We start from the raw sequence: 22,910 nt of genomic DNA on the forward strand, positions 1-22,910 counted from the left end.
TTTTAAAATGTGTCAGTGAGTAATTAATACACCTGTGCACTTGCTGTGTTACCTGCAAAACATGCACTGTGTGGGGTCCTGAGGGCCGAGTTTGAGAACCCCTGATGTAGGGAATATGGATAGTAGAGATATATAGGGGTATAGTATGGAGATATATAGGGGTATAGTATGGATATCAGAGATATATATATATATATATATAGGGGTATAGTATGGATAGCAGAGATATATAGGGGTATGCACTGAGAGACTAGAACTGCGCTTATACAGCAGAGTCACGGTGGCATAGCGGCCAGAGACTAGAACTGCGCTTATAAAGCAGAGTCACAGCGACAGGGTGGCCAGAGACTAGAACTGCACTTATACGGCAGAGTAACGGCGGCGGGGCAGCCAGAGACAAGAGCTGCGCTTACACGGCAGAGTCACGGTGGCATGGCGGCCAGAGACAAGAACTGCACTTATACAGCAGAGTAACGGCGGCTGGGCGTCGAGAGACTAGAACTGTTGGGATTCTATGCTGTGAATAGATAGTGTAAAGTGAATAAAGAGCGTGTGATATAAGTGAGGATTAGTGACGGGGTCCTCATGTTGGGATTCTATGCTGAGAATAGATGGTGTAAAGTGAATAAAGAGCGTGTGATATAAGTGAGGATTAGTGATGGGGTCCTCATGTTGGGATTCTCTGCTGTGAATAGTGTAAAGTGAATACTGAGCGTGTGATAGAAGTGAGGATTAGTGACGGGGGTCCTCACGTTGGGATTCTATGCTGTGAATAGATGGTGTAAAGTGAATAAAGAGCGTGTGATAGTAGTGAGGATTAGTGACGGGGATCTCATGTTGGGATTCTATGTTGTGAATGGTGTAAAGTGAATAAAGAGCGTGTGATAGAAGTGAGGATTAGTGACTGGGATCTCATGTTGGGATTCTATGTTGTGAATGGTGTAAAGTGAATACTGAGCGTGTGATAGTAGTGAGGATTAGTGACGGGGTCCTCATGTTGGGATTCTATGCTGTGAATGGTGTAAAGTGAATACTGAGCGTGTGATAGTAGTGAGGATTAGTGACGGGGTCCTCATGTTGGGATTCTATGCTGTGAATAGATAGTGTAAAGTGAATACTGAGCGTGTGATATAAGTGAGGATTAGTGACGGGGTCCTCATGTTGGGATTCTATTCTGTGAATAGATGGTGTAAAGTGAATAAAGAGCTTGTGATATAAGTGAGGATTAGTGACTGGGATCTCATGTTGGGATTCTATGTTGTGAATGGTGTAAAGTGAATACTGAGCATGTGATAGAAGTGAGGATTAGTGACGGGGTCCTCATGTTGGGATTCTATGCTGTGAATAGTGTAAAGTGAATACTGAGCGTGTGATAGAAGTGAGGATTAGTGACGGGGTCCTCATGTTGGGATTCTATGCTGTGAATATTTAGTGTAAAGTGAATACTGAGCTTGTGATAGAAGTGAGGATTAGTGACGGGGATCTCATGTTGGGATTCTATGCTGTGAATAGTGTAAAGTGAATACTGAGCGTGTGATAGAAGTGAGGATTAGTGACGGGGATCTCATGTTGGGATTCTATGCTGTGAATAGTGTAAAGTGAATACTGAGCGTGTGATAGAAGTGAGGATTAGTGACGGGGATCTCATGTTGGGATTCTATGCTGTGAATAGTGTAAAGTGAATACTGAGCGTGTGATATAAGTGAGGATTAGTGACGGGGATCTCATGTTGGGATTCTATGCTGTGAATAGATAGTGTAAAGTGAATACTGAGCGTGTGATAGAAGTGAGGATTAGTGACGGGGATCTCATGTTGGGATTCTATGCTGTGAATAGATAGTGTAAAGTGAATACTGAGCGTGTGAAATAAGTGAGGATTAGTGACGGGGTCCTCATGTTGGGATTCTATGCTGTGAATATTTAGTGTAAAGTGAATACTGAGCGTGTGATAGAAGTGAGGATTAGTGACGGGGATCTCATGTTGGGATTCTATGCTGTGAATATATAGTGTAAAGTGAATACTGAGCGTGTGATAGAAGTGATGATTAGTGACTGGGTCCTCATGTTGGGATTCTATACTGTGAATATATAGTGTAAAGTGAATACTGAGCGTGTGATATAAGTGAGGATTAGTGACGGGGTCCTCATGTTGGGATTCTATGTTGTGAATATATAGTGTAAAGTGAATACTGAGCGTGTGATATAAGTGAGGATTAGTGACGGGGATCTCATGTTGGGATTCTATGCTGTGAATAGTGTAAAGTGAATCTGAGTGTGTGATATAAGTGAGGATTAGTGACGGGGTCCTCACGTTGGGATTCTATGCTGTGAATAGTGTAAAGTGAATACTGAGCGTGTGATAGAAGTGCGGATTAGTGACGGGGTCCTCATGTTGGGATTCTATGCTGTAAATATTTAGTGTAGAGTGAATACTGAGCGTGTGATATAAGTGAGGATTAGTGACGGGGTCCTCATGTTGGGATTCTATGCTGTGAATAGTGTAAAGTGAATACTGAGCGTGTGATAGAAGTGAGGATTAGTGACTGGGATCTCATGTTGGGATTCTATGTTGTGAATGGTGTAAAGTGAATACTGAGCGTGTGATAGTAGTGAGGATTAGTGACGGGGTCCTCATGTTGGGATTCTATGCTGTGAATGGTGTAAAGTGAATACTGAGCGTGTGATAGTAGTGAGGATTAGTGACGGGGTCCTCATGTTGGGATTCTATGCTGTGAATAGTGTAAAGTGAATACTGAGCGTGTGATAGAAGTGAGGATTAGTGACGGGGTCCTCATGTTGGGATTCTATGCTGTAAATATTTAGTGTAAAGTGAATACTGAGCGTGTGATATAAGTGAGGATTAGTGACGGGGATCTCATGTTGGGATTCTATGCTGTGAATATATAGTGTAAAGTGAATACTGAGCGTGTGATAGAAGTGAGGATTAGTGACGGGGTCCTCATGTTGGGATTCTATGTTGTGAATAGTGTAAAGTGAATACTGAGCGTGTGATAGAAGTGAGGATTAGTGACGGGGATCTCATGTTGGGATTCTATGCTGCGAATAGATAGTGTAAAGTGAATACTGTGCGTGTGATAGAAGTGAGGATTAGTGACGGGGTCCTCATGTTGGGATTCTATGCTGTGAATAGTGTAAAGTGAATACTGAGCGTGTGATAGAAGTGAGGATTAGTGACTGGGATCTCATGTTGGGATTCTATGTTGTGAATAGTGTAAAGTGAATACTGAGCGTGTGATAGAAGTGAGGATTAGTGACTGGGATCTCATGTTGGGATTCTATGTTGTGAATGGTGTAAAGTGAATACTGAGCGTGTGATAGAAGTGAGGATTAGTGACTGGGATCTCATGTTGGGATTCTATGTTGTGAATAGTGTAAAGTGAATACTGAGCGTGTGATAGAAGTGAGGATTAGTGACTGGGATCTCATGTTGGGATTCTATGTTGTGAATGGTGTAAAGTGAATACTGAGCGTGTGATAGAAGTGAGGATTAGTGACTGGGATCTCATGTTGGGATTCTATGTTGTGAATAGTGTAAAGTGAATACTGAGCGTGTGATAGAAGTGAGGATTAGTGACGGGGATCTCATGTTGGGATTCTATGCTGCGAATAGATAGTGTAAAGTGAATACTGAGCGTGTGATAGAAGTGAGGATTAGTGACGGGGTCCTCATGTTGGGATTCTATGCTGTGAATAGTGTAAAGTGAATACTGAGCGTGTGATAGAAGTGAGGATTAGTGACTGGGATCTCATGTTGGGATTCTATGCTGTGAATGGTGTAAAGTGAATACTGAGCGTGTGATAGTAGTGAGGATTAGTGACGGGGTCCTCATGTTGGGATTCTATGCTGTGAATAGTGTAAAGTGAATACTGAGTGTGTGATATAAGTGAGGATTAGTGACGGGGTCCTCACGTTGGGATTCTATGCTGTGAATAGTGTAAAGTGAATACTGAGCGTGTGATAGAAGTGAGGATTAGTGACGGGGTCCTCATGTTGGGATTCTATGCTGTAAATATTTAGTGTAAAGTGAATACTGAGCGTGTGATATAAGTGAGGATTAGTGACGGGGATCTCATGTTGGGATTCTATGCTGTGAATATATAGTGTAAAGTGAATACTGAGCGTGTGATAGAAGTGAGGATTAGTGACGGGGTCCTCATGTTGGGATTCTATGTTGTGAATAGTGTAAAGTGAATACTGAGCGTGTGATAGAAGTGAGGATTAGTGACGGGGATCTCATGTTGGGATTCTATGCTGCGAATAGATAGTGTAAAGTGAATACTGAGCGTGTGATAGAAGTGAGGATTAGTGACGGGGTCCTCATGTTGGGATTCTATGCTGTGAATAGTGTAAAGTGAATACTGAGCGTGTGATAGAAGTGAGGATTAGTGACTGGGATCTCATGTTGGGATTCTATGTTGTGAATAGTGTAAAGTGAATACTGAGCGTGTGATAGAAGTGAGGATTAGTGACTGGGATCTCATGTTGGGATTCTATGTTGTGAATGGTGTAAAGTGAATACTGAGCGTGTGATATAAGTGAGGATTAGTGACGGGGATCTCATGTTGGGATTCTATGCTGTGAATAGATGGTGTAAAGTGAATACTGAGCGTGTGATATAAGTGAGGATTAGTGACGGGGTCCTCATGTTGGGATTCTATGCTGTGAATAGTGTAAAGTGAATACTGAGCGTGTGATATAAGTGAGGATTAGTGACGGGGATCTCATGTTGGGATTCTATGCTGTGAATATATAGTGTAAAGTGAATACTGAGCGTGTGATAGAAGTGAGGATTAGTGACGGGGTCCTCATGTTGGGATTCTATGCTGTGAATATATAGTGTAAAGTGAATACTGAGCGTGTGATATAAGTGAGGATTAGTGACGGGGATCTCATGTTGGGATTCTATGCTGTGAATAGTGTAAAGTGAATACTGAGTGTGTGATATAAGTGAGGATTAGTGACGGGGTCCTCATGTTGGGATTCTATGCTGTGAATAGTGTAAAGTGAATACTGAGTGTGTGATATAAGTGAGGATTAGTGACGGGGTCCTCACGTTGGGATTCTATGCTGTGAATAGTGTAAAGTGAATACTGAGCGTGTGATAGAAGTGAGGATTAGTGACGGGGTCCTCATGTTGGGATTCTATGCTGTAAATATTTAGTGTAAAGTGAATACTGAGCGTGTGATATAAGTGAGGATTAGTGACGGGGATCTCATGTTGGGATTCTATGCTGTGAATATATAGTGTAAAGTGAATACTGAGCGTGTGATAGAAGTGAGGATTAGTGACGGGGTCCTCATGTTGGGATTCTATGTTGTGAATAGTGTAAAGTGAATACTGAGCGTGTGATAGAAGTGAGGATTAGTGACGGGGATCTCATGTTGGGATTCTATGCTGCGAATAGATAGTGTAAAGTGAATACTGAGCGTGTGATAGAAGTGAGGATTAGTGACGGTGTCCTCATGTTGGGATTCTATGTTGTGAATAGTGTAAAGTGAATACTGAGCGTGTGATAGAAGTGAGGATTAGTGACGGGGATCTCATGTTGGGATTCTATGCTGTGAATAGTGTAAAGTGAATACTGAGTGTGTGATATAAGTGAGGATTAGTGACGGGGTCCTCATGTTGGGATTCTATGCTGTGAATAGTGTAAAGTGAATACTGAGTGTGTGATATAAGTGAGGATTAGTGACGGGGTCCTCACGTTGGGATTCTATGCTGTGAATAGTGTAAAGTGAATACTGAGCGTGTGATAGAAGTGAGGATTAGTGACGGGGTCCTCATGTTGGGATTCTATGCTGTAAATATTTAGTGTAAAGTGAATACTGAGCGTGTGATATAAGTGAGGATTAGTGACGGGGATCTCATGTTGGGATTCTATGCTGTGAATATATAGTGTAAAGTGAATACTGAGCGTGTGATAGAAGTGAGGATTAGTGACGGGGTCCTCATGTTGGGATTCTATGTTGTGAATAGTGTAAAGTGAATACTGAGCGTGTGATAGAAGTGAGGATTAGTGACGGGGATCCTCACGTTGGGATTCTATGTTGTGAATAGTGTAAAGTGAATACTGAGCGTGTGATAGAAGTGAGGATTAGTGACGGGGATCTCATGTTGGGATTCTATGCTGCGAATAGATAGTGTAAAGTGAATACTGAGCGTGTGATAGAAGTGAGGATTAGTGACGGTGTCCTCATGTTGGGATTCTATGCTGTGAATAGTGTAAAGTGAATACTGAGCGTGTGATAGAAGTGAGGATTAGTGACTGGGATCTCATGTTGTGAATGGTGTAAAGTGAATACTGAGCGTGTGATATAAGTGAGGATTAGTGACGGGGATCTCATGTTGGGATTCTATGCTGTGAATAGATGGTGTAAAGTGAATACTGAGCGTGTGATATAAGTGAGGATTAGTGACGGGGTCCTCATGTTGGGATTCTATGTTGTGAATAGTGTAAAGTGAATACTGAGCGTGTGATAGAAGTGAGGATTAGTGACGGGGATCTCATGTTGGGATTCTATGCTGTGAATAGTGTAAAGTGAATACTGAGTGTGTGATATAAGTGAGGATTAGTGACGGGGTCCTCATGTTGGGATTCTATGCTGTGAATAGTGTAAAGTGAATACTGAGTGTGTGATATAAGTGAGGATTAGTGACGGGGTCCTCACGTTGGGATTCTATGCTGTGAATAGTGTAAAGTGAATACTGAGCGTGTGATAGAAGTGAGGATTAGTGACGGGGTCCTCATGTTGGGATTCTATGCTGTAAATATTTAGTGTAAAGTGAATACTGAGCGTGTGATATAAGTGAGGATTAGTGACGGGGATCTCATGTTGGGATTCTATGCTGTGAATATATAGTGTAAAGTGAATACTGAGCGTGTGATAGAAGTGAGGATTAGTGACGGGGTCCTCATGTTGGGATTCTATGTTGTGAATAGTGTAAAGTGAATACTGAGCGTGTGATAGAAGTGAGGATTAGTGACGGGGATCTCATGTTGGGATTCTATGCTGCGAATAGATAGTGTAAAGTGAATACTGAGCGTGTGATAGAAGTAAGGATTAGTGGTGGGGTCCTCATGTTGGGATTCTATGCTGTGAATAGTGTAAAGTGAATACTGAGCGTGTGATAGAAGTGAGGATTAGTGACGGGGTCCTCACGTTGGGATTCTATGCTGTGAATAGTGTAAAGTGAATACTGAGCGTGTGATAGAAGTGAGGATTAGTGACGGGGGTCCTCACGTTGGGATTCTATGCTGTGAATAGTGTAAAGTGAATACTGAGCGTGTGATAGAAGTGAGGATTAGTGACGGGGGTCCTCACGTTGGGAATGCTCTGCTTGAGCTGTGACCTCCTTTGTTTTCTTCTTACATTTTATTCCTACAGTTCTTGAATCTGATCTGTGTCCTGGTTCTTCCCGATAGGCTGGGCATGCCCCCCCTCCCCTCCCCCTCCGTCCGGTATGCCTGTGCAGTGTTTCAGCCAGGACTGAACTCAGGAACATAGGGACTGCTTGTTGGATGCCATGTCCTGGCATAGCTCCAGTTACTACTCATTTATCCCAGGGACAAGCACTACACGGAGCCGCAAATCCTTTTATTATATCGGCATCTTCACTAGGAAGCGTGCAGGATGTGGGAGATCCACCTGCTCTCCTAGGGGTGTGGGGGACTAACCGAGAAATCCGGAGTCTCCCGCAGCATCTGGGAAGACAGGCAAGGATGCATGTAGTAGTAATTGCGGTTGTGCTAGGATTACCAGCGTGTAATACAGGCCAGACACTGGCCATACGCCTGCGCTCATTACCGATCGCCCCCTGTCATGTCACTGCCCCCTTTACGCCAAAGCAACATTGGCCCTACCCTTCCTCCACCACCACAATTTACTGACCCCCAAGGTAAACTCTGAGGAGACCATGGACCCTGAGGAGAAGCAGAGAGAAGAATCACCAGGCCGTCGGCCTAGCAGGGCTCTCCTGCCAGTGATCACGCTGCACCGCCCCCCAGGAAGTGTCACCCCTGGGCATGCGCCACACATGTCTAGTGGGAAATCCACCTCTGGCCACGCAATTGGGGGGGTGGGGATATTCATGAAGCAGTGAAAAGTGTGGAGATGTGAGCCAGTGGAGAAGTTGCCCATGGCATCCAATCAGCGGCTCTGTATTTTTCTCTAACGTCCTAGTGGATGCTGGGGACTCCGTAAGGACCATGGGGAATAGACGGGCTCCGCAGGAGACTGGGCACTCTAAGAAAGATTTAGTACTACTGGTGTGCACTGGCTCCTCCCTCTATGCCCCTCCTCCAGACCTCAGTTAGAATCTGTGCCCGGACAGAGCTGGGTGCATTTTAGTGAGCTCTCCTGAGCTTGCTAATAAGAAAGTATTTTGTCAGGTTTTTTATTTTCAGAGAGCTTCTGCTGGCAACAGACTCTCTGCTACGTGGGACTGAGGGGAGAGAAGCAAACCTACTAACTGCGGCTAGGTTGCGCTTCTTAGGCTACTGGACACCATTAGCTCCAGAGGGATCGAACACAGGAACCTAACCTTGGTCGTCCATTCCCAGGGCTGCGCCGCCGTCCCCCTCGCAGAGCCAGAAGACAGAAGCCGGTGGGTTGAAGCAAGAAGACGTCAAAATCGGCGGCAGAATACTCCTGTCTTCATATGAGGTAGCGCACAGCACTGCAGCTGTGCGCCATTGCGCCCACACTAACCCACACACTCCGGTCACTGTAGGGTGCAGGGCACAGGGGGGGGCGCCCTGGGCAGCAATTGATTACCTCCTGGCAAAAAGCAGCATATATACAGCTGGGCACTGTATATATGCATGAGCCACCGCCATTAATTTTACACAAAATCGCGGGACAGAAGCCCGCCGCTGAGGGGGCGGGGCCTTCTTCCTCAGCACTCACCAGCGCCATTTTCTCTCCACAGCTCCGCTGAGAGGAAGCTACCCAGGCTCTCCCCTGCAGAAGCACGATAGAGAGGGTGAAAAAGAGAGGGGGGGCACATAAATTTGGCGTAAAAACAATATATACAGCAGCTACTGGGTTAACACTAAGTTACTGTGTGATTCCTGGGTCATATAGCGCTGGGGTGTGTGCTGGCATACTCTCTCTCTGTCTCTCCAAAGGGTCTTGTGGGGGAACTGTCTTCAAATAGAGCATCCCCTGTGTGTGTGGTGTGTCGGTACGTGTGTGTCGACATGTCTGAGAAAAGGCTCCCCTAAGGAGGAGCTGGAGCTAATATGTGTGTGAGAGGGTGTCTCCGTCGACAACGCCGACACCTGTTTTGATATGTGTAAGTGCTAAGGTGAATTTATTGCACAAAAGATTAGAGAACAGACAGGAAATCTACCCATGTCTGTCCCTATGTCGCAGAGACCTTCAGAGTCTCACAATGCTCACTATCCAAGATAATAAACACTGATATCGACACAGAGTTTGACTCCAGTGTCGACTAAGATAATGCAAAGTTACAGCCAAAATGGCAGAAAAGTATTCAATATATGATTATTGTAATAAAAGATGATTTGCATATCACTGATGACTCATTTGTCCCTGACACAAGGGTACACATGTTTAAGGGGAAGAAAGCTGAGGTAAATTTCCCTCCTCTCATGAGGAAAAAGAGCGGGAATCTCCAGACAAGAGACTGCAGCTTCCCACAAAGAATTCTCAGGCAGTATCCTTTCCCCACTAGGGCCAGAATGTGATGGGAATCTTCCCCTAAGGTGTCACGTTTTCCCAGAAGGTAGCCCTAGCTATTCTCAGGGATCCTGCAGATAGCGTGCACATTCTGGTACACTACTCAGACCGGCGATTGTGTCGGCATGGGTTTATAGCGCTGGGGCGGCGTGGACAGGTACCTTATCAGCAGAAATTGAGACCCTAGTATGTATATATATATATATATATATATATATATATATGTATGTATATAGAGAGATATGTATATATAATAAAGATGCTGTCTAAAGAGATATATATAATCAAACATGCCCAAAGAGACATGAGTATACTGGGTCCTAGAGTCAAAGCTATGTCGATTTCTGCTTGACGTGTCCTGTAGAATATGCAATGGACAGATGATGCCAACTTAAGTGGTATATGGAAGGCTGAGGATTGTGTGGAGAAGGGTTCTCGGACCTGGTCTCCACGGCTATAGCTGGTAATTCTGATATTTTGCCTTATATTCCTGCACAGCCTAGGAAAGCACGTCATTATCAAATGCAGCTTTTCGAACAAAGAAACAAGAAAGTCCGAGGTGCGTCCTTTCTTGCCAGAGGCGGGGCCAGAGGAAAGAAGCTGCACAACACAGCTAGTTCCCAGGAACAGAAGTCCTCCCCGGCCTCTATGAAAATCCACCGCATGTCGCTGGGGCTCCACAGACGGAGCTAGGCCCGGTGGGGGCACGCTTTCGTAAGTTCTGCAACAAGTGGGTTCACTCCCTGTTAGATCCCTGGGCAATAGATATTGTGTCTCAGGGATACAAGCTGGACTTTGAGAAGAGGCCTCCTCACTGACGGCACTGACGGCTTCCCCCCACGAGAGGGAAACAGGGTTAACTGCATTTCACAAACTGTATCTTCAACAGGTGGTGGTCAAGGTTCCCCTCCTTCGACAAGGAGGGGGTTATTATTCGACCATGTGGTAGTCCCGAAACCAGACGGTTCGGTCAGACCCATATTGAATTTAAAATCCCTGAACATATACCTGAAAAGGTTCAAGTTCAAGATGGAATCACTAAGAGCGGTCGTTACAAACCTGAAAGGGGGAGATTTTATAGTGACTCGGGACATAAAGGAGGCATACCTTCATGTCCCCATTTATCCACCTCATCAGGCGTACCTCAGAATTGCGGTACGGGATTGTCATTACCAATTTCAGAGGAAATGTTGGTGCTCCTGCGGAAGCAAGGTGTCACTATTATCACTTACTTGGACGATCTCCTCATAAAAGCGAGATCAAGAGAGCAGTGGCTGAACAGCGTATCACTTTCTCTGGAAGTGTAATGGCAACACGGCTGGATTCTATATATTCCTACAGCTCATCTGCCTCTCCTAGGCATGATCCTAGACACAGACCAGAAAAGGGTTTATCTCCCGATAGAGAGAGCTCAGGAGCTCATGACACTGGTCAGGAATCTATTAAAACCAAAACAGGTGTCAGTGCATCACTGCACTCGAGTCCTGGGAAGGATGGTGGCATCATACGAGGCCATTCCTTTCGGCAGGTTCCATGAGAGGACCTTCTAATGGGACTTACTGGACAAAGTGGTCCGGATCACATCTTTCGATGCATCGGTTAATCACCCTATCCCCCGGGGCCAGGGTGTCTCTCCTGTGGTGGCTGCAGAGTACTCACCTTCTCGAGGCCCGCAGGTTCGGCATTCAGGACTGGGTCCTGGTGACCACGGATGCAAGCCTCCGAGGGTGGGGGGCAGTCACTTAGGGAAAAAGTTTCCAAGGGCTGTGGTCAAGTCAGGAGACTTGCCTTCACATCAATATCCTGGAACTAAGGGCCATATACAACGCCCTAAGTCAAGCGGAGACCCTGCTTTGCAACCAATCGGTGCTGATTCAATCAGACATCATCACCGCAGTGGCTCATGTAAACCGCCAAGGCGGCACAAGGAGCAGGGTGGCGATGGTGGAAGCCACCAGAATTCTTCGATGGGCGGAGAATCACGTACGAGCACTGTCAGCAGTGTTAATTTCGGGAGTGGACAACTGGGAAGCAGACTTCCTCAGCAGGCACGACCTCCACCCGCGAGAGGGGGGACTTCATCAAGAAGTCTTCGCGCAGATTGTAGGTCGGTGGGAACTGCCACAGGTGGACATGATGGCATCCCGCCTCAACAAAAAGCTACAGAGGTATTGCGCCAGGTCAAGAGACTCTCAGGCGATAGCTGTAGACGCACTGGTGACACCGTGGATGTTCCAGTCGGTTTATGTGTTTCCTCCTCTTCCTCTCTTACCCAAGGTGCTGAGAATCATAAGGAAAAGAGGAGTGAGAACAATACTCATTGTTCCGGATTGGCCAAGAAGGACTTGGTATCCAGAGCTGCAAGAAATGCTCACAGAGGACCCATGGCCTCTGCCTCTAGGGCAGGATCTGTTGCAGCAGGGACCTTGTCTGTTCCAAGACTTAACGCAGCTGTGTTTGACGGCATGGCGGTTGAACGCCGTATCCTAGTAAAAAAAAAAAAAAAAGGGATTCCGGATGAGGTTATTCCTACGCTGATAAAGGCTAGGAAGGACGTGACGGCTAAACATTATCACCGTATACGGCGAAAATATGTTGCTTGGTGTGAGGCCAGGAATGCCTCTACAGAGGAATTCCAGCTGGGCCGTTTCCTTCACTTCCTACAGTCGGGAGTGACTTTGGGCCTAAAATTGGGGTCCATTAAGGTCCAGATTTCGGCCATATCCATTTTCTTTCATAAAAAACTAGCTTCTCTACCTGAAGTTCAGACGTTTGTAAAGGGAGTGTTGCATATTCAGCCCCCTTTTGTGCCACCAGTGGCACCTTGGGATCTTAACGTGGTGTTGAGTTTCCTGAAATCTCACTGGTTTGAGCCACTTAAGACCGTGGAGTTAAAATATCTCACGTGGAAAGTGGTCATGCTATTGGCCTTAGCTTCGGCTAGGCGTGTGTCAGAATTGGCGGCTTTGTCATGTAAAAGCCCCTATCTGGTTTTCCATATGGACAGGGCAGAATTACGGACTCGTTCCGCAATTTCTGCCAAAGGTGGTGTCATCTTTTCATTTGAACCAACCTATTGTGGTGCCTGCGGCTACTCGTGACTTGGAGGATTCCAAGTTACTAGATGTAGTCGGGGCTTTGAAGATATGCATCCAACAAGCTTGGTGCTCCTGCTTCAAAGCAGACTATTGCTTGCTGGATCTGTAACACGATTCAGCAGGCTCATTCTGCGGCTGGCTTGCCGCCTCCAAAATCAGTAAAAGCCCATTCCACAAGGAAGGTGGGCTCTTCTTGGGCGGCTGCCCGAGGGGTCTCGGCATTACAGCTTTGCCGAGCAGCTACTTGGTCGGGTTCAAACACTTTTGCAAAATTCTACAAGTTTGATACCCTGGCTGAGGAGGACCTTGTGTTTGCTCATTCGGTGCTGCAGAGTCATCCGCACTCTCCCGCCCGTTTGGGAGCTTTGGTATAATCCCCATGGTCCTTACGGAGTCCCCAGCATCCACTAGGACGTTAGAGAAAATAAGATTTTACTCACCGGTAAATCTATTTCTCGTAGTCCGTAGTGGATGCTGGGCGCCCGTCCCAAGTGCGGACTTCTTCTGCAATACTTGTATATAGTTATTGCTTAAATAAGGGTTATGTTATGGTTGCATCAGGTTTGTCTGATGCTCTGTTGTTGTTCATACTGTTGACTGGGTATGTTATCACAAGTTATACGGTGTGATTGGTGTGGCTGGTATGAGTCTTACCCTGGATTCCAAAATCCTTTCCTTGTAATGTCAGCTCTTCCAGGCACAGTTTCCTTAACTGAGGTCTGGAGGAGGGGCATAGAGGGAGGAGCCAGTGCACACCAGTAGTACTAAATCTTTCTTAGAGTGCCCAGTCTCCTGCGGAGCCCGTCTATTCCCCATGGTCCTTACGGAGTCCCCAGCATCCACTACGGACTACGAGAAATAGATTTACCGGTGAGTAAAATCTTAATTATTTTTTTATAGTGTACAAATTATAAATGTTACTTCAATGTTGATTGGTTGCTAAGGGCAACTTCTCCACTCTTATCACTGCTTAATGGATAGACCTCATAGTCTACAGTAATGTGAGGTAAGCATGAAGGTACTATATCTCTCTCCAATGTTTGGTACCTCTCCCCCATTGTCTTATAGGGCACTGAGTCCTGATACCTCCATCCTGTGTCGTTCCCCCCCCCCCCCTTACATCCTGCCTATGTGAGGGGCTGACGCTCTACAGAGGATGTTTGTGCTAGAAGCAGCCGGACCCCCTCCCTTTCCTTAGTGGCTGAGTATGTCTGCCGAAGGTAAGTGCGTCTCCTCGTCCCTACGTGTGGCTCGTCTTCATATGTTACTGCACAGGGGGTGTTATACACAGACGTGTCATACATGTTATGCACAGATGTGTTATATGTTACTGCACAGGGGGTGTTATATACAGACGTGTCATACATGTTATACACAGATGTGTTATATGTTACTGCACAGGGGTGTTATACACAGACATGTCATACATGTTATACACAGATGTGGTATATGTTACTGTACGAGGGGTGTTATACACAGACGTGTCGTGTGTTATACCCACAAGTGTTTAATGTTACTGCACGGGGGGTGTTATACACAGCCTTGCCATACGTGTTATACACAGACGTGTCATATGTGCTATACACGGACGTGTTAAATGTTACTGCATGGAGGGTGTTATACACAGACGTGTCATATGTTACTGCACAGAGGGAGTTATAAACACTTGTCATACGTGTTATACACAGACGTGTTACATGTTACTGGACGGAGGGTGTTATACACAGACTTGTCATACGTGTATATACAGATGTGTCACATGTTACTGCACAGAGGGTGTTATACACAGATGTGTTATATACAAACATGTTATATGTTACTGCATGGAGGGTGTTATACACAGATGTGTCATGTGTTATACGCAGACGTGTCATACACAGACGTGTCATTTGCTATACACAGACGTGTCATATGTGCTATACACAGACGTGTCATATGTGCTATACACAGACGTGTCATATGTGCTGTACACAGACGTGTCATATGTGCTATACACGGATGTGTTAAATGTTTCTGCATGGAGGGTGTTATACACAGACTTGTCATACGTGTATATACAGATGTGTTATCTTACTTTTACGTATCATACGTGTTATACACAGACGTGTCGTGTTATACACAGACGTGTCATATGTGTTATACACAGACGTGTCACATGTTACTGCATGGAGGGTGTTATACACAGACATGTCATATGTGGTATATACAGACGTGTCATATGTATTATATACAGATGTGTCACATGTTACTGCACGGAGGGTGTTATACACAGATGTGTCATTCGTGTTATATACAAACGTGTTATATGTTACTGCATGGAGGGTGTTATACACAGATGTGTCATGTGTTATACGCAGATGTGTTATATGTTACTGCACGGAGGGTGTTAAACACAGACTTGTCATACGTGTTATATACAGACGTGTCATATGTTACTGCACGGTGGGTGTTATACACAGACGTGTCACATGTTACTGCACGGAGGGTGATAGACACAGACATGTCATATGTGTTATACAGTTGTGCTCATAAGTTTACATACCCTAGCAGAATTTGTGATTTTCTGGCCATTTGTCAGAGAATATGAATGATAACTCACAAACTTTTCTTTCACTCATGGTTAGTGGTTGGGTGAAGCCATTTATTGTCAAACAACTGTGTTTACTCTTTTTAAATCATAATGACAACAGAGACTACCCAAATGACCCTGATCAAAAGTTTACATACCCCAGTTCTTAATACCGTGTATTGCCCCCTTTAACATCAATGACCGCTTGAAGTCTTTTGTGGTAGTTGTGGATGAGGCTCTTTATTTTCTCAGATGGTAAAGCTGCCCATTCTTCTTGGCAAAAAGCCTCCAGTTCCTTTAACTTCTTGGGCTGTCTTGCATGAACTGCACATTTGAGATCTCCCCAGAGTGGCTCAATGATATTGAGGTCAGGAAACTGAGATGGCCACTCCAGAACCTTCACTTTATTCTAGAGATGTGCACTTGAAATTTTTCGGGTTTTGTGTTTTGGTTTTGGGTTCGGTTCCGCGGCCGTGTTTTGGGTTCGACCGCGTTTTGGCAAAACCTCACCGAATTTTTTTTGTCGGATTCGGGTGTGTTTTGGATTCGGGTGTTTTTTTCAAAAAACACTAAAAAACAGCTTAAATCATAGAATTTGGGGGTCATTTTGATCCCAAAGTATTATTAACCTCAAAAACCATAATTTCCACTCATTTTCAGTCTATTCTGAATACCTCACACCTCACAATATTATTTTTAGTCCTAAAATTTGCACCGAGGTCGCTGGATGACTAAGCTAAGCGACCCTAGTGGCCGACACAAACACCTGGCCCATCTAGGAGTGGCACTGCAGTGTCACGCAGGATGGCCCTTCCAAAAAACCCTCCCCAAACAGCACATGACGCAAAGAAAAAAAGAGGCGCAATGAGGTAGCTGTGTGAGTAAGATAAGCGACCCTAGTGGCCGACACAAACACCGGGCCCATCTAGGAGTGGCACTGCAGTGTCACGCAGGATGGCCCTTCCAAAAAACCCTCCCCAAACAGCACATGACGCAAAGAAAAAAAGAGGCGCAATGAGGTAGCTGTGTGAGTAAGATAAGCGACCCTAGTGGCCGACACAAACACCGGGCCCATCTAGGAGTGGCACTGCAGTGTCACGCAGGATGTCCCTTCCAAAAAACCCTCCCCAAACAGCACATGACGCAAAGAAAAAAAGAGGCGCAATGAGGTAGCTGTGTGAGTAAGATAAGCGACCCTAGTGGCCGACACAAACACCGGGCCCATCTAGGAGTGGCACTGCAGTGTCACGCAGGATGGCCCTTCCAAAAAACCCTCCCCAAACAGCACATGACGCAAAGAAAAAAAAGAGGCGCAATGAGGTAGCTGTGTGAGTAAGATAAGCGACCCTAGTGGCCGACACAAACACCGGGCCCATCTAGGAGTGGCACTGCAGTGTCACGCAGGATGTCCCTTCCAAAAAACCCTCCCCAAACAGCACATGACGCAAAGAAAAAAAGAGGCGCAATGAGGTAGCTGTGTGAGTAAGATAAGCGACCCTAGTGGCCGACACAAACACCGGGCCCATCTAGGAGTGGCACTGCAGTGTCACGCAGGATGTCCCTTCCAAAAAACCCTCCCCAAACAGCACATGACGCAAAGAAAAAAAGAGGCGCAATGAGGTAGCTGTGTGAGTAAGATAAGCGACCCTAGTGGCCGACACAAACACCGGGCCCATCTAGGAGTGGCACTGCAGTGTCACGCAGGATGGCCCTTCCAAAAAACCCTCCCCAAACAGCACATGACGCAAAGAAAAAAAGAGGCACAATGAGGTAGCTGTGTGAGTAAGATAAGCGACCCTAGTGGCCGACACAAACACCGGGCCCATCTAGGAGTGGCACTGCAGTGTCACGCAGGATGGCCCTTCCAAAAAACACTCCCCAAACAGCACATGACGCAAATAAAAATGAAAGAAAAAAGAGGTGCAAGATGGAATTGTCCTTGGGCCCTCCCACCCACCCTTATGTTGTATAAACAGGACATGCACACTTTAACCAACCCATCATTTCAGTGACAGGGTCTGCCACACGACTGTGACTGAAATGACGGGTTGGTTTGGACCCCCACCTAAAAAGAAGCAATTAATCTCTCCTTGCACAAACTGGCTCTACAGAGGCAAGATGTCCACCTCATCATCATCCTCCGATATATCACCGTGTACATCCCCCTCCTCACAGATTATCAATTCGTCCCCACTGGAATCCACCATCTCAGCTCCCTGTGTACTTTGTGGAGGCAATTGCTGCTGGTCAATGTCTCCACGGAGGAATTGATTATAATTCATTTTAATGAACATCATCTTCTCCACATTTTCTGGATGTAACCTCGTACGCCGATTGCTGACAAGGTGAGCGGCGGCACTAAACACTCTTTCGGAGTACACACTTGTGGGAGGGCAACTTAGGTAGAATAAAGCCAGTTTGTGCAAGGGCCTCCAAATTGCCTCTTTTTCCTGCCAGTATAAGTACGGACTGTGTGACGTGCCTACTTGGATGCGGTCACTCATATAATCCTCCACCATTCTTTCAATGGTGAGAGAATCATATGCAGTGACAGTAGACGACATGTCCGTAATCGTTGTCAGGTCCTTCAGTCCGGACCAGATGTCAGCATCAGCAGTCACTCCAGACTGCCCTGCATCACCGCCAGCGGGTGGGCTCGGAATTCTGAGCCTTTTCCTCGCACCCCCAGTTGCGGGAGAATGTGAAGGAGGAGATGTTGACAGGTCGCGTTCCGCTTGACTTGACAATTTTCTCACCAGCAGGTCTTTGAACCCCAGCAGACTTGTGTCTGCCGGAAAGAGAGATCCAAGGTAGGCTTTAAATCTAGGATCGAGCATGGTGGCCAAAATGTAGTGCTCTGATTTCAACAGATTGACCACCCGTGAATCCTTGTTAAGCGAATTAAGGGCTCCATCCACAAGTCCCACATGCCTAGCGGAATCGCTCTGTGTTAGCTCCTCCTTCAATGTCTCCAGCTTCTTCTGCAAAAGCCTGATGAGGGGAATGACCTGACTCAGGCTGGCAGTGTCTGAACTGACTTCACGTGTGGCAAGTTCAAAGGGCATCAGAACCTTGCACAATGTTGAAATCATTCTCCACTGCGCTTGAGACAGGTGCATTCCACCTCCTATATCGTGCTGAATTGTATAGGCTTGAATGGCCTTTTGCTGCTCCTCCAACCTCTGAAGAATATAGAGGGTTGAATTCCACCTCGTTACCACTTCTTGCTTCAGATGATGGCAGGGCAGGTTCAGTTGTTTTTGGTGGTGCTCCAGTCTTCTGTACGTGGTGCCTGTACGCCGAAAGTGTCCCGCAATTCTTCTGGCCACCGACAGCATCTCTTGCACACCCCTGTCGTTTTTTAAAAAATTCTGCACCACCAAATTCAAGGTATGTGCAAAACATGGGACGTGCTGGAATTTGCCCATATTTAATGCACACACAATATTGCTGGCGTTGTCCGATGCCACAAATCCACAGGAGAGTCCAATTGGGGTAAGCCATTCCGCGATGATCTTCCTCAGTTGCCGTAAGAGGTTTTCAGCTGTGTGCGTATTCTGGAAAGCGGTGATACAAAGCGTAGCCTGGCTAGGAAAGAGTTGGCGTTTGCGAGATGCTGCTACTGGTGCCGCCGCTGCTGTTCTTGCGGCGGGAGTCCATACATCTACCCAGTGGGCTGTCACAGTCATATAGTCCTGACCCTGCCCTGCTCCACTTGTCCACATGTCCGTGGTTAAGTGGACATTGGGTACAACTGCATTTTTTAGGACACTGGTGAGTCTTTTTCTGACGTCCGTGTACATTCTCGGTATCGCCTGCCTAAAGAAGTGGAACCTAGATGGTATTTGGTGACGGGGGCACACTGCCTCAATAAATTGTCTAGTTCCCTGTGAACTAACGGCGGATACCGGACGCACGTCTAACACCAACATAGTTGTCAAGGCCTCAGTTATCCGCTTTGCAGCAGGATGACTGCTGTGATATTTCATCTTCCTCGCAAAGGACTGTTGGACAGTCAATTGCTTACTGGAAGTAGTACAAGTGGGCTTACGACTTCCCCTCTGGGATGACGATCGACTCCCAGCAGCAACAACAGCAGCGCCAGCAGCAGTAGGCATTACACTCAAGGATGCATCGGAGGAATCCCAGGCAGGAGAGGACTCGTCAGAATTGCCAGTGACATGGCCTGCAGGACTATTGGCATTCCTGGGTAAGGAGGAAATTGACACTGAGGTAGTTGGTGGGGTGGTTTGCGTGAGCTTGGTTACAAGAGGAAGGGATTTACTGGTCAGTGGACTGCTTCCGCTGTCACCCAAAGTTTTTGAACTTGTCACTGACTTATTATGAATGCGCTGCAGGTGACGTATAAGGGAGGATGTTCCGAGGTGGTTAACGTCCTTACCCCTACTTATTACAGCTTGACAAAGGCAACACACGGCTTGACACCTGTTGTCCGCATTTCTGTTGAAATACTTCCACACCGAAGAGCTGATTTTTTTGGTATTTTCACCAGGCATGTCAATGGCCATATTCCTCCCACGGACAACAGGTGTCTCCCCGGGTGCCTGACTTAAACAAACCACCTCACCATCAGAATCCTCCTGGTCAATTTCCTCCCCAGCGCCAGCAACACCCATATCCTCCTCATCCTGGTGTACTTCAACACTGACATCTTCAATCTGACTATCAGGAACTGGACTGCGGGTGCTCCTTCCAGCACTTGCAGGGGGCGTGCAAATGGTGGAAGGCGCATGCTCTTCACGTCCAGTGTTGGGAAGGTCAGGCATCGCAACCGACACAATTGGACTCCCCTTGTGGATTTGGGATTTCGAAGAACGCACAGTTCTTTGCGGTGCTTTTGCCAGCTTGAGTCTTTTCAGTTTTCTAGCGAGAGGCTGAGTGCTTCCATCCTCATGTGAAGCTGAACCACTAGCCATGAACATAGGCCAGGGCCTCAGCCGTTCCTTGCCACTCCGTGTGGTAAATGGCATATTGGCAAGTTTACGCTTCTCCTCTGACAATTTTATTTTAGGTTTTGGAGTCCTTTTTTTACTGATATTTGGTGTTTTGGATTTTACATGCTCTGTACTATGACATTGGGCATCGGCCTTGGCAGACGACGTTGCTGGCATTTCATCGTCTCGGCCATGACTAGTGGCAGCAGCTTCAGCACGAGGTGGAAGTGGATCTTGATCTTTCCCTAATTTTGGAACCTCAACATTTTTGTTCTCCATATTTTAATAGGCACAACTAAAAGGCACCTCAGGTAAACAATGGAGATGGATGGATACTAGTATACTTATGGATGGACTGCCGAGTGCCGACACAGAGGTAGCTACAGCCGTGGACTACCGTACTGTGTCTGCTGCTAATATAGACTGGATGATAATGAGATGAAATCAATATATATGTATATATAATATCACTAGTACTGCAGCCGGACAGGTATATATTATATATTTATTATGTAATGACTGATGACGGACCTGCTGGACACTGTCAGCTCAGCAGCACCGCAGACTGCTACAGTAAGCTACTATAGTAGTATGTATAAAGAAGAAAGAAAAAAAAAACAACCACGGGTAGGTGGTATACAATTATGGATGGACTGCCGAGTGCCGACACAGAGGTAGCTACAGCCGTGGACTAACGTACTGTGTCTGCTGATAATATAGACTGGATGATAATGAGATGAAATCAATATATATGTATATATAATATCACTAGTACTGCAGCCGGACAGGTATATATATTTATTATGTAATGACTGATGACGGACCTGCTGGACACTGTCAGCTCAGCAGCACCGCAGACTGCTACAGTAAGCTACTATAGTAGTATGTATAAAGAAGAAAGAAAAAAAAAACAACCACGGGTAGGTGGTATACAATTATGGATGGAGTGCCGACACAGAGGTAGCTACAGCCGTGGACTAACGTACTGTGTCTGCTGATAATATAGACTGGATGATAATGAGATGAAATCAATATATATGTATATATAATATCACTAGTACTGCAGCCGGACAGGTATATATATTATATATTTATTATGTAATGACTGATGACGGACCTGCTGGACACTGTCAGCTCAGCAGCACCGCAGACTGCTACAGTAAGCTACTATAGTAGTATGTATAAAGAAGAAAGAAAAAAAAAAAAACACGGGTAGGTGCTAGGTGGTATACAATATTATATATATATTATATACAATTATATATATATATATATATATATAATATATATTAAACTCATAAACTGGTGGTGATTATTAAACTGGTGGTCAGGTCACTGGTCACACTATCAGCAACTTGCAAGTAGTACTCCTGAGTCCTAAGCAGACAATCACAATATATATTATACTGGTGGTCAGTGTGGTCACAAACAATGGCAGTGTGGCTGGCACTCTGGCAGCAAAAGTGTGCACTGTACGTTATATGTACTCCTGAGTCCTGCTCTCAGACTCTAACTGCTCCCCACTGTCAGTGTCTCCCCCACAAGTCAGATAATACAGTCACACTATCTCTCTCTATCACTTCAGCAAGTACTAGTAGTAGTAGTACTCCTCCTAATGCTCCCCAAATTACTACTGTGTCTCTCTCTGTCTCACTCTCTTCTCGAATCTCTATAAACGGAGAGGACGCCAGCCACGTCCTCTCCCTATGAATCTCAATGCACGTGTGAAAAATGGCGGCGACGCGCGGCTCCTTATATAGAATCCGAGTCTCGCGATAGAATCCGAGCCTCGCGAGAATCCGACAGCGTGATGATGATGTTCGGGCGCGCTCGGGTTAACCGAGCAAGGCGGGAAGATCCGAGTCGCTCGGACCCGTGTAAAAAAAACTGAAGTTCGGGCAGGTTCGGATTCCGAGGAACCGAACCCGCTCATCTCTACTTTATTCTGCTGTAGCCAATGACAGGTCGACTTGGCCTTGTGTTTTGGATCATTGTCATGTTGGAACGTCCAAGTACGTCCCATGCGCAGCTTCCGGGCTGATGAGTGCAAATTTTCTTCCAGTATTTTCTGATAACATGCTGCATTCATCTTGCCATCAATTTGGACCAAGTTTCCAGTGCCTTTGTAGCTCACACATCCCCAAAACCTCAACGATCTACCTCCGTGTTTCACAGTGGGAATGGTGTACCTTTCATCATAGGCCTTGTTGACTCCTCTCCAAATGTAACATTTATGGTTGTGGCCAAAAAGTTCAATTTTGGTCTCATCACTCAAAATGACTTTGTTCCAGAAGTTTTGAGGCTTGTGCCTGTGCTGTTTGGAGTATTGTGAGTGGGATACTTTGTGGCATTTGCGTAGTAATGGCTTTCTTCTGGCGACTCGACCATGCAGCCCATTTTTCTTCAAATGCCTCCTTACTGTGCATCTTGAAACAACCACACCACTTTTTTTCAGAGAGTCCTGTATTTCAGCTGAAGTTATTTGTGGATTTTTCTTTGCATCCCGAACAATTTTCCTGGCAGTTCTGGTTGAAATTTTTGTTGGTCTACCTGACCGTGATTTG

General features: G+C 45.8%; 1 protein-coding gene across 5 annotated transcripts in view; it reads left to right on the forward strand.

The window, feature by feature from the left end:
* The first annotated feature begins 13,965 nt into the window (after positions 1-13,965).
* Positions 13,966-22,910, forward strand: part of EXOC3L1 (exocyst complex component 3 like 1) — a 78,679-nt gene continuing 69,734 nt past the window's right edge. For all 5 annotated transcript variants that reach the window (XR_010189516.1, XR_010189517.1, XM_063945787.1 and 2 more), the window contains exon 1: positions 13,966-14,042. Coding sequence is in view for 3 of the 5 variants with exons in the window: in XM_063945787.1 (XP_063801857.1) it covers positions 14,030-14,042 (13 nt within the window). In the remaining 2 variants the exon portion in view is untranslated. The remainder of the gene's footprint in view (positions 14,043-22,910) is intronic.

Source organism: Pseudophryne corroboree, chromosome 11 (assembly GCF_028390025.1).
Source record: "Pseudophryne corroboree isolate aPseCor3 chromosome 11, aPseCor3.hap2, whole genome shotgun sequence".
NCBI lineage: Eukaryota > Metazoa > Chordata > Amphibia > Anura > Myobatrachidae > Pseudophryne > Pseudophryne corroboree.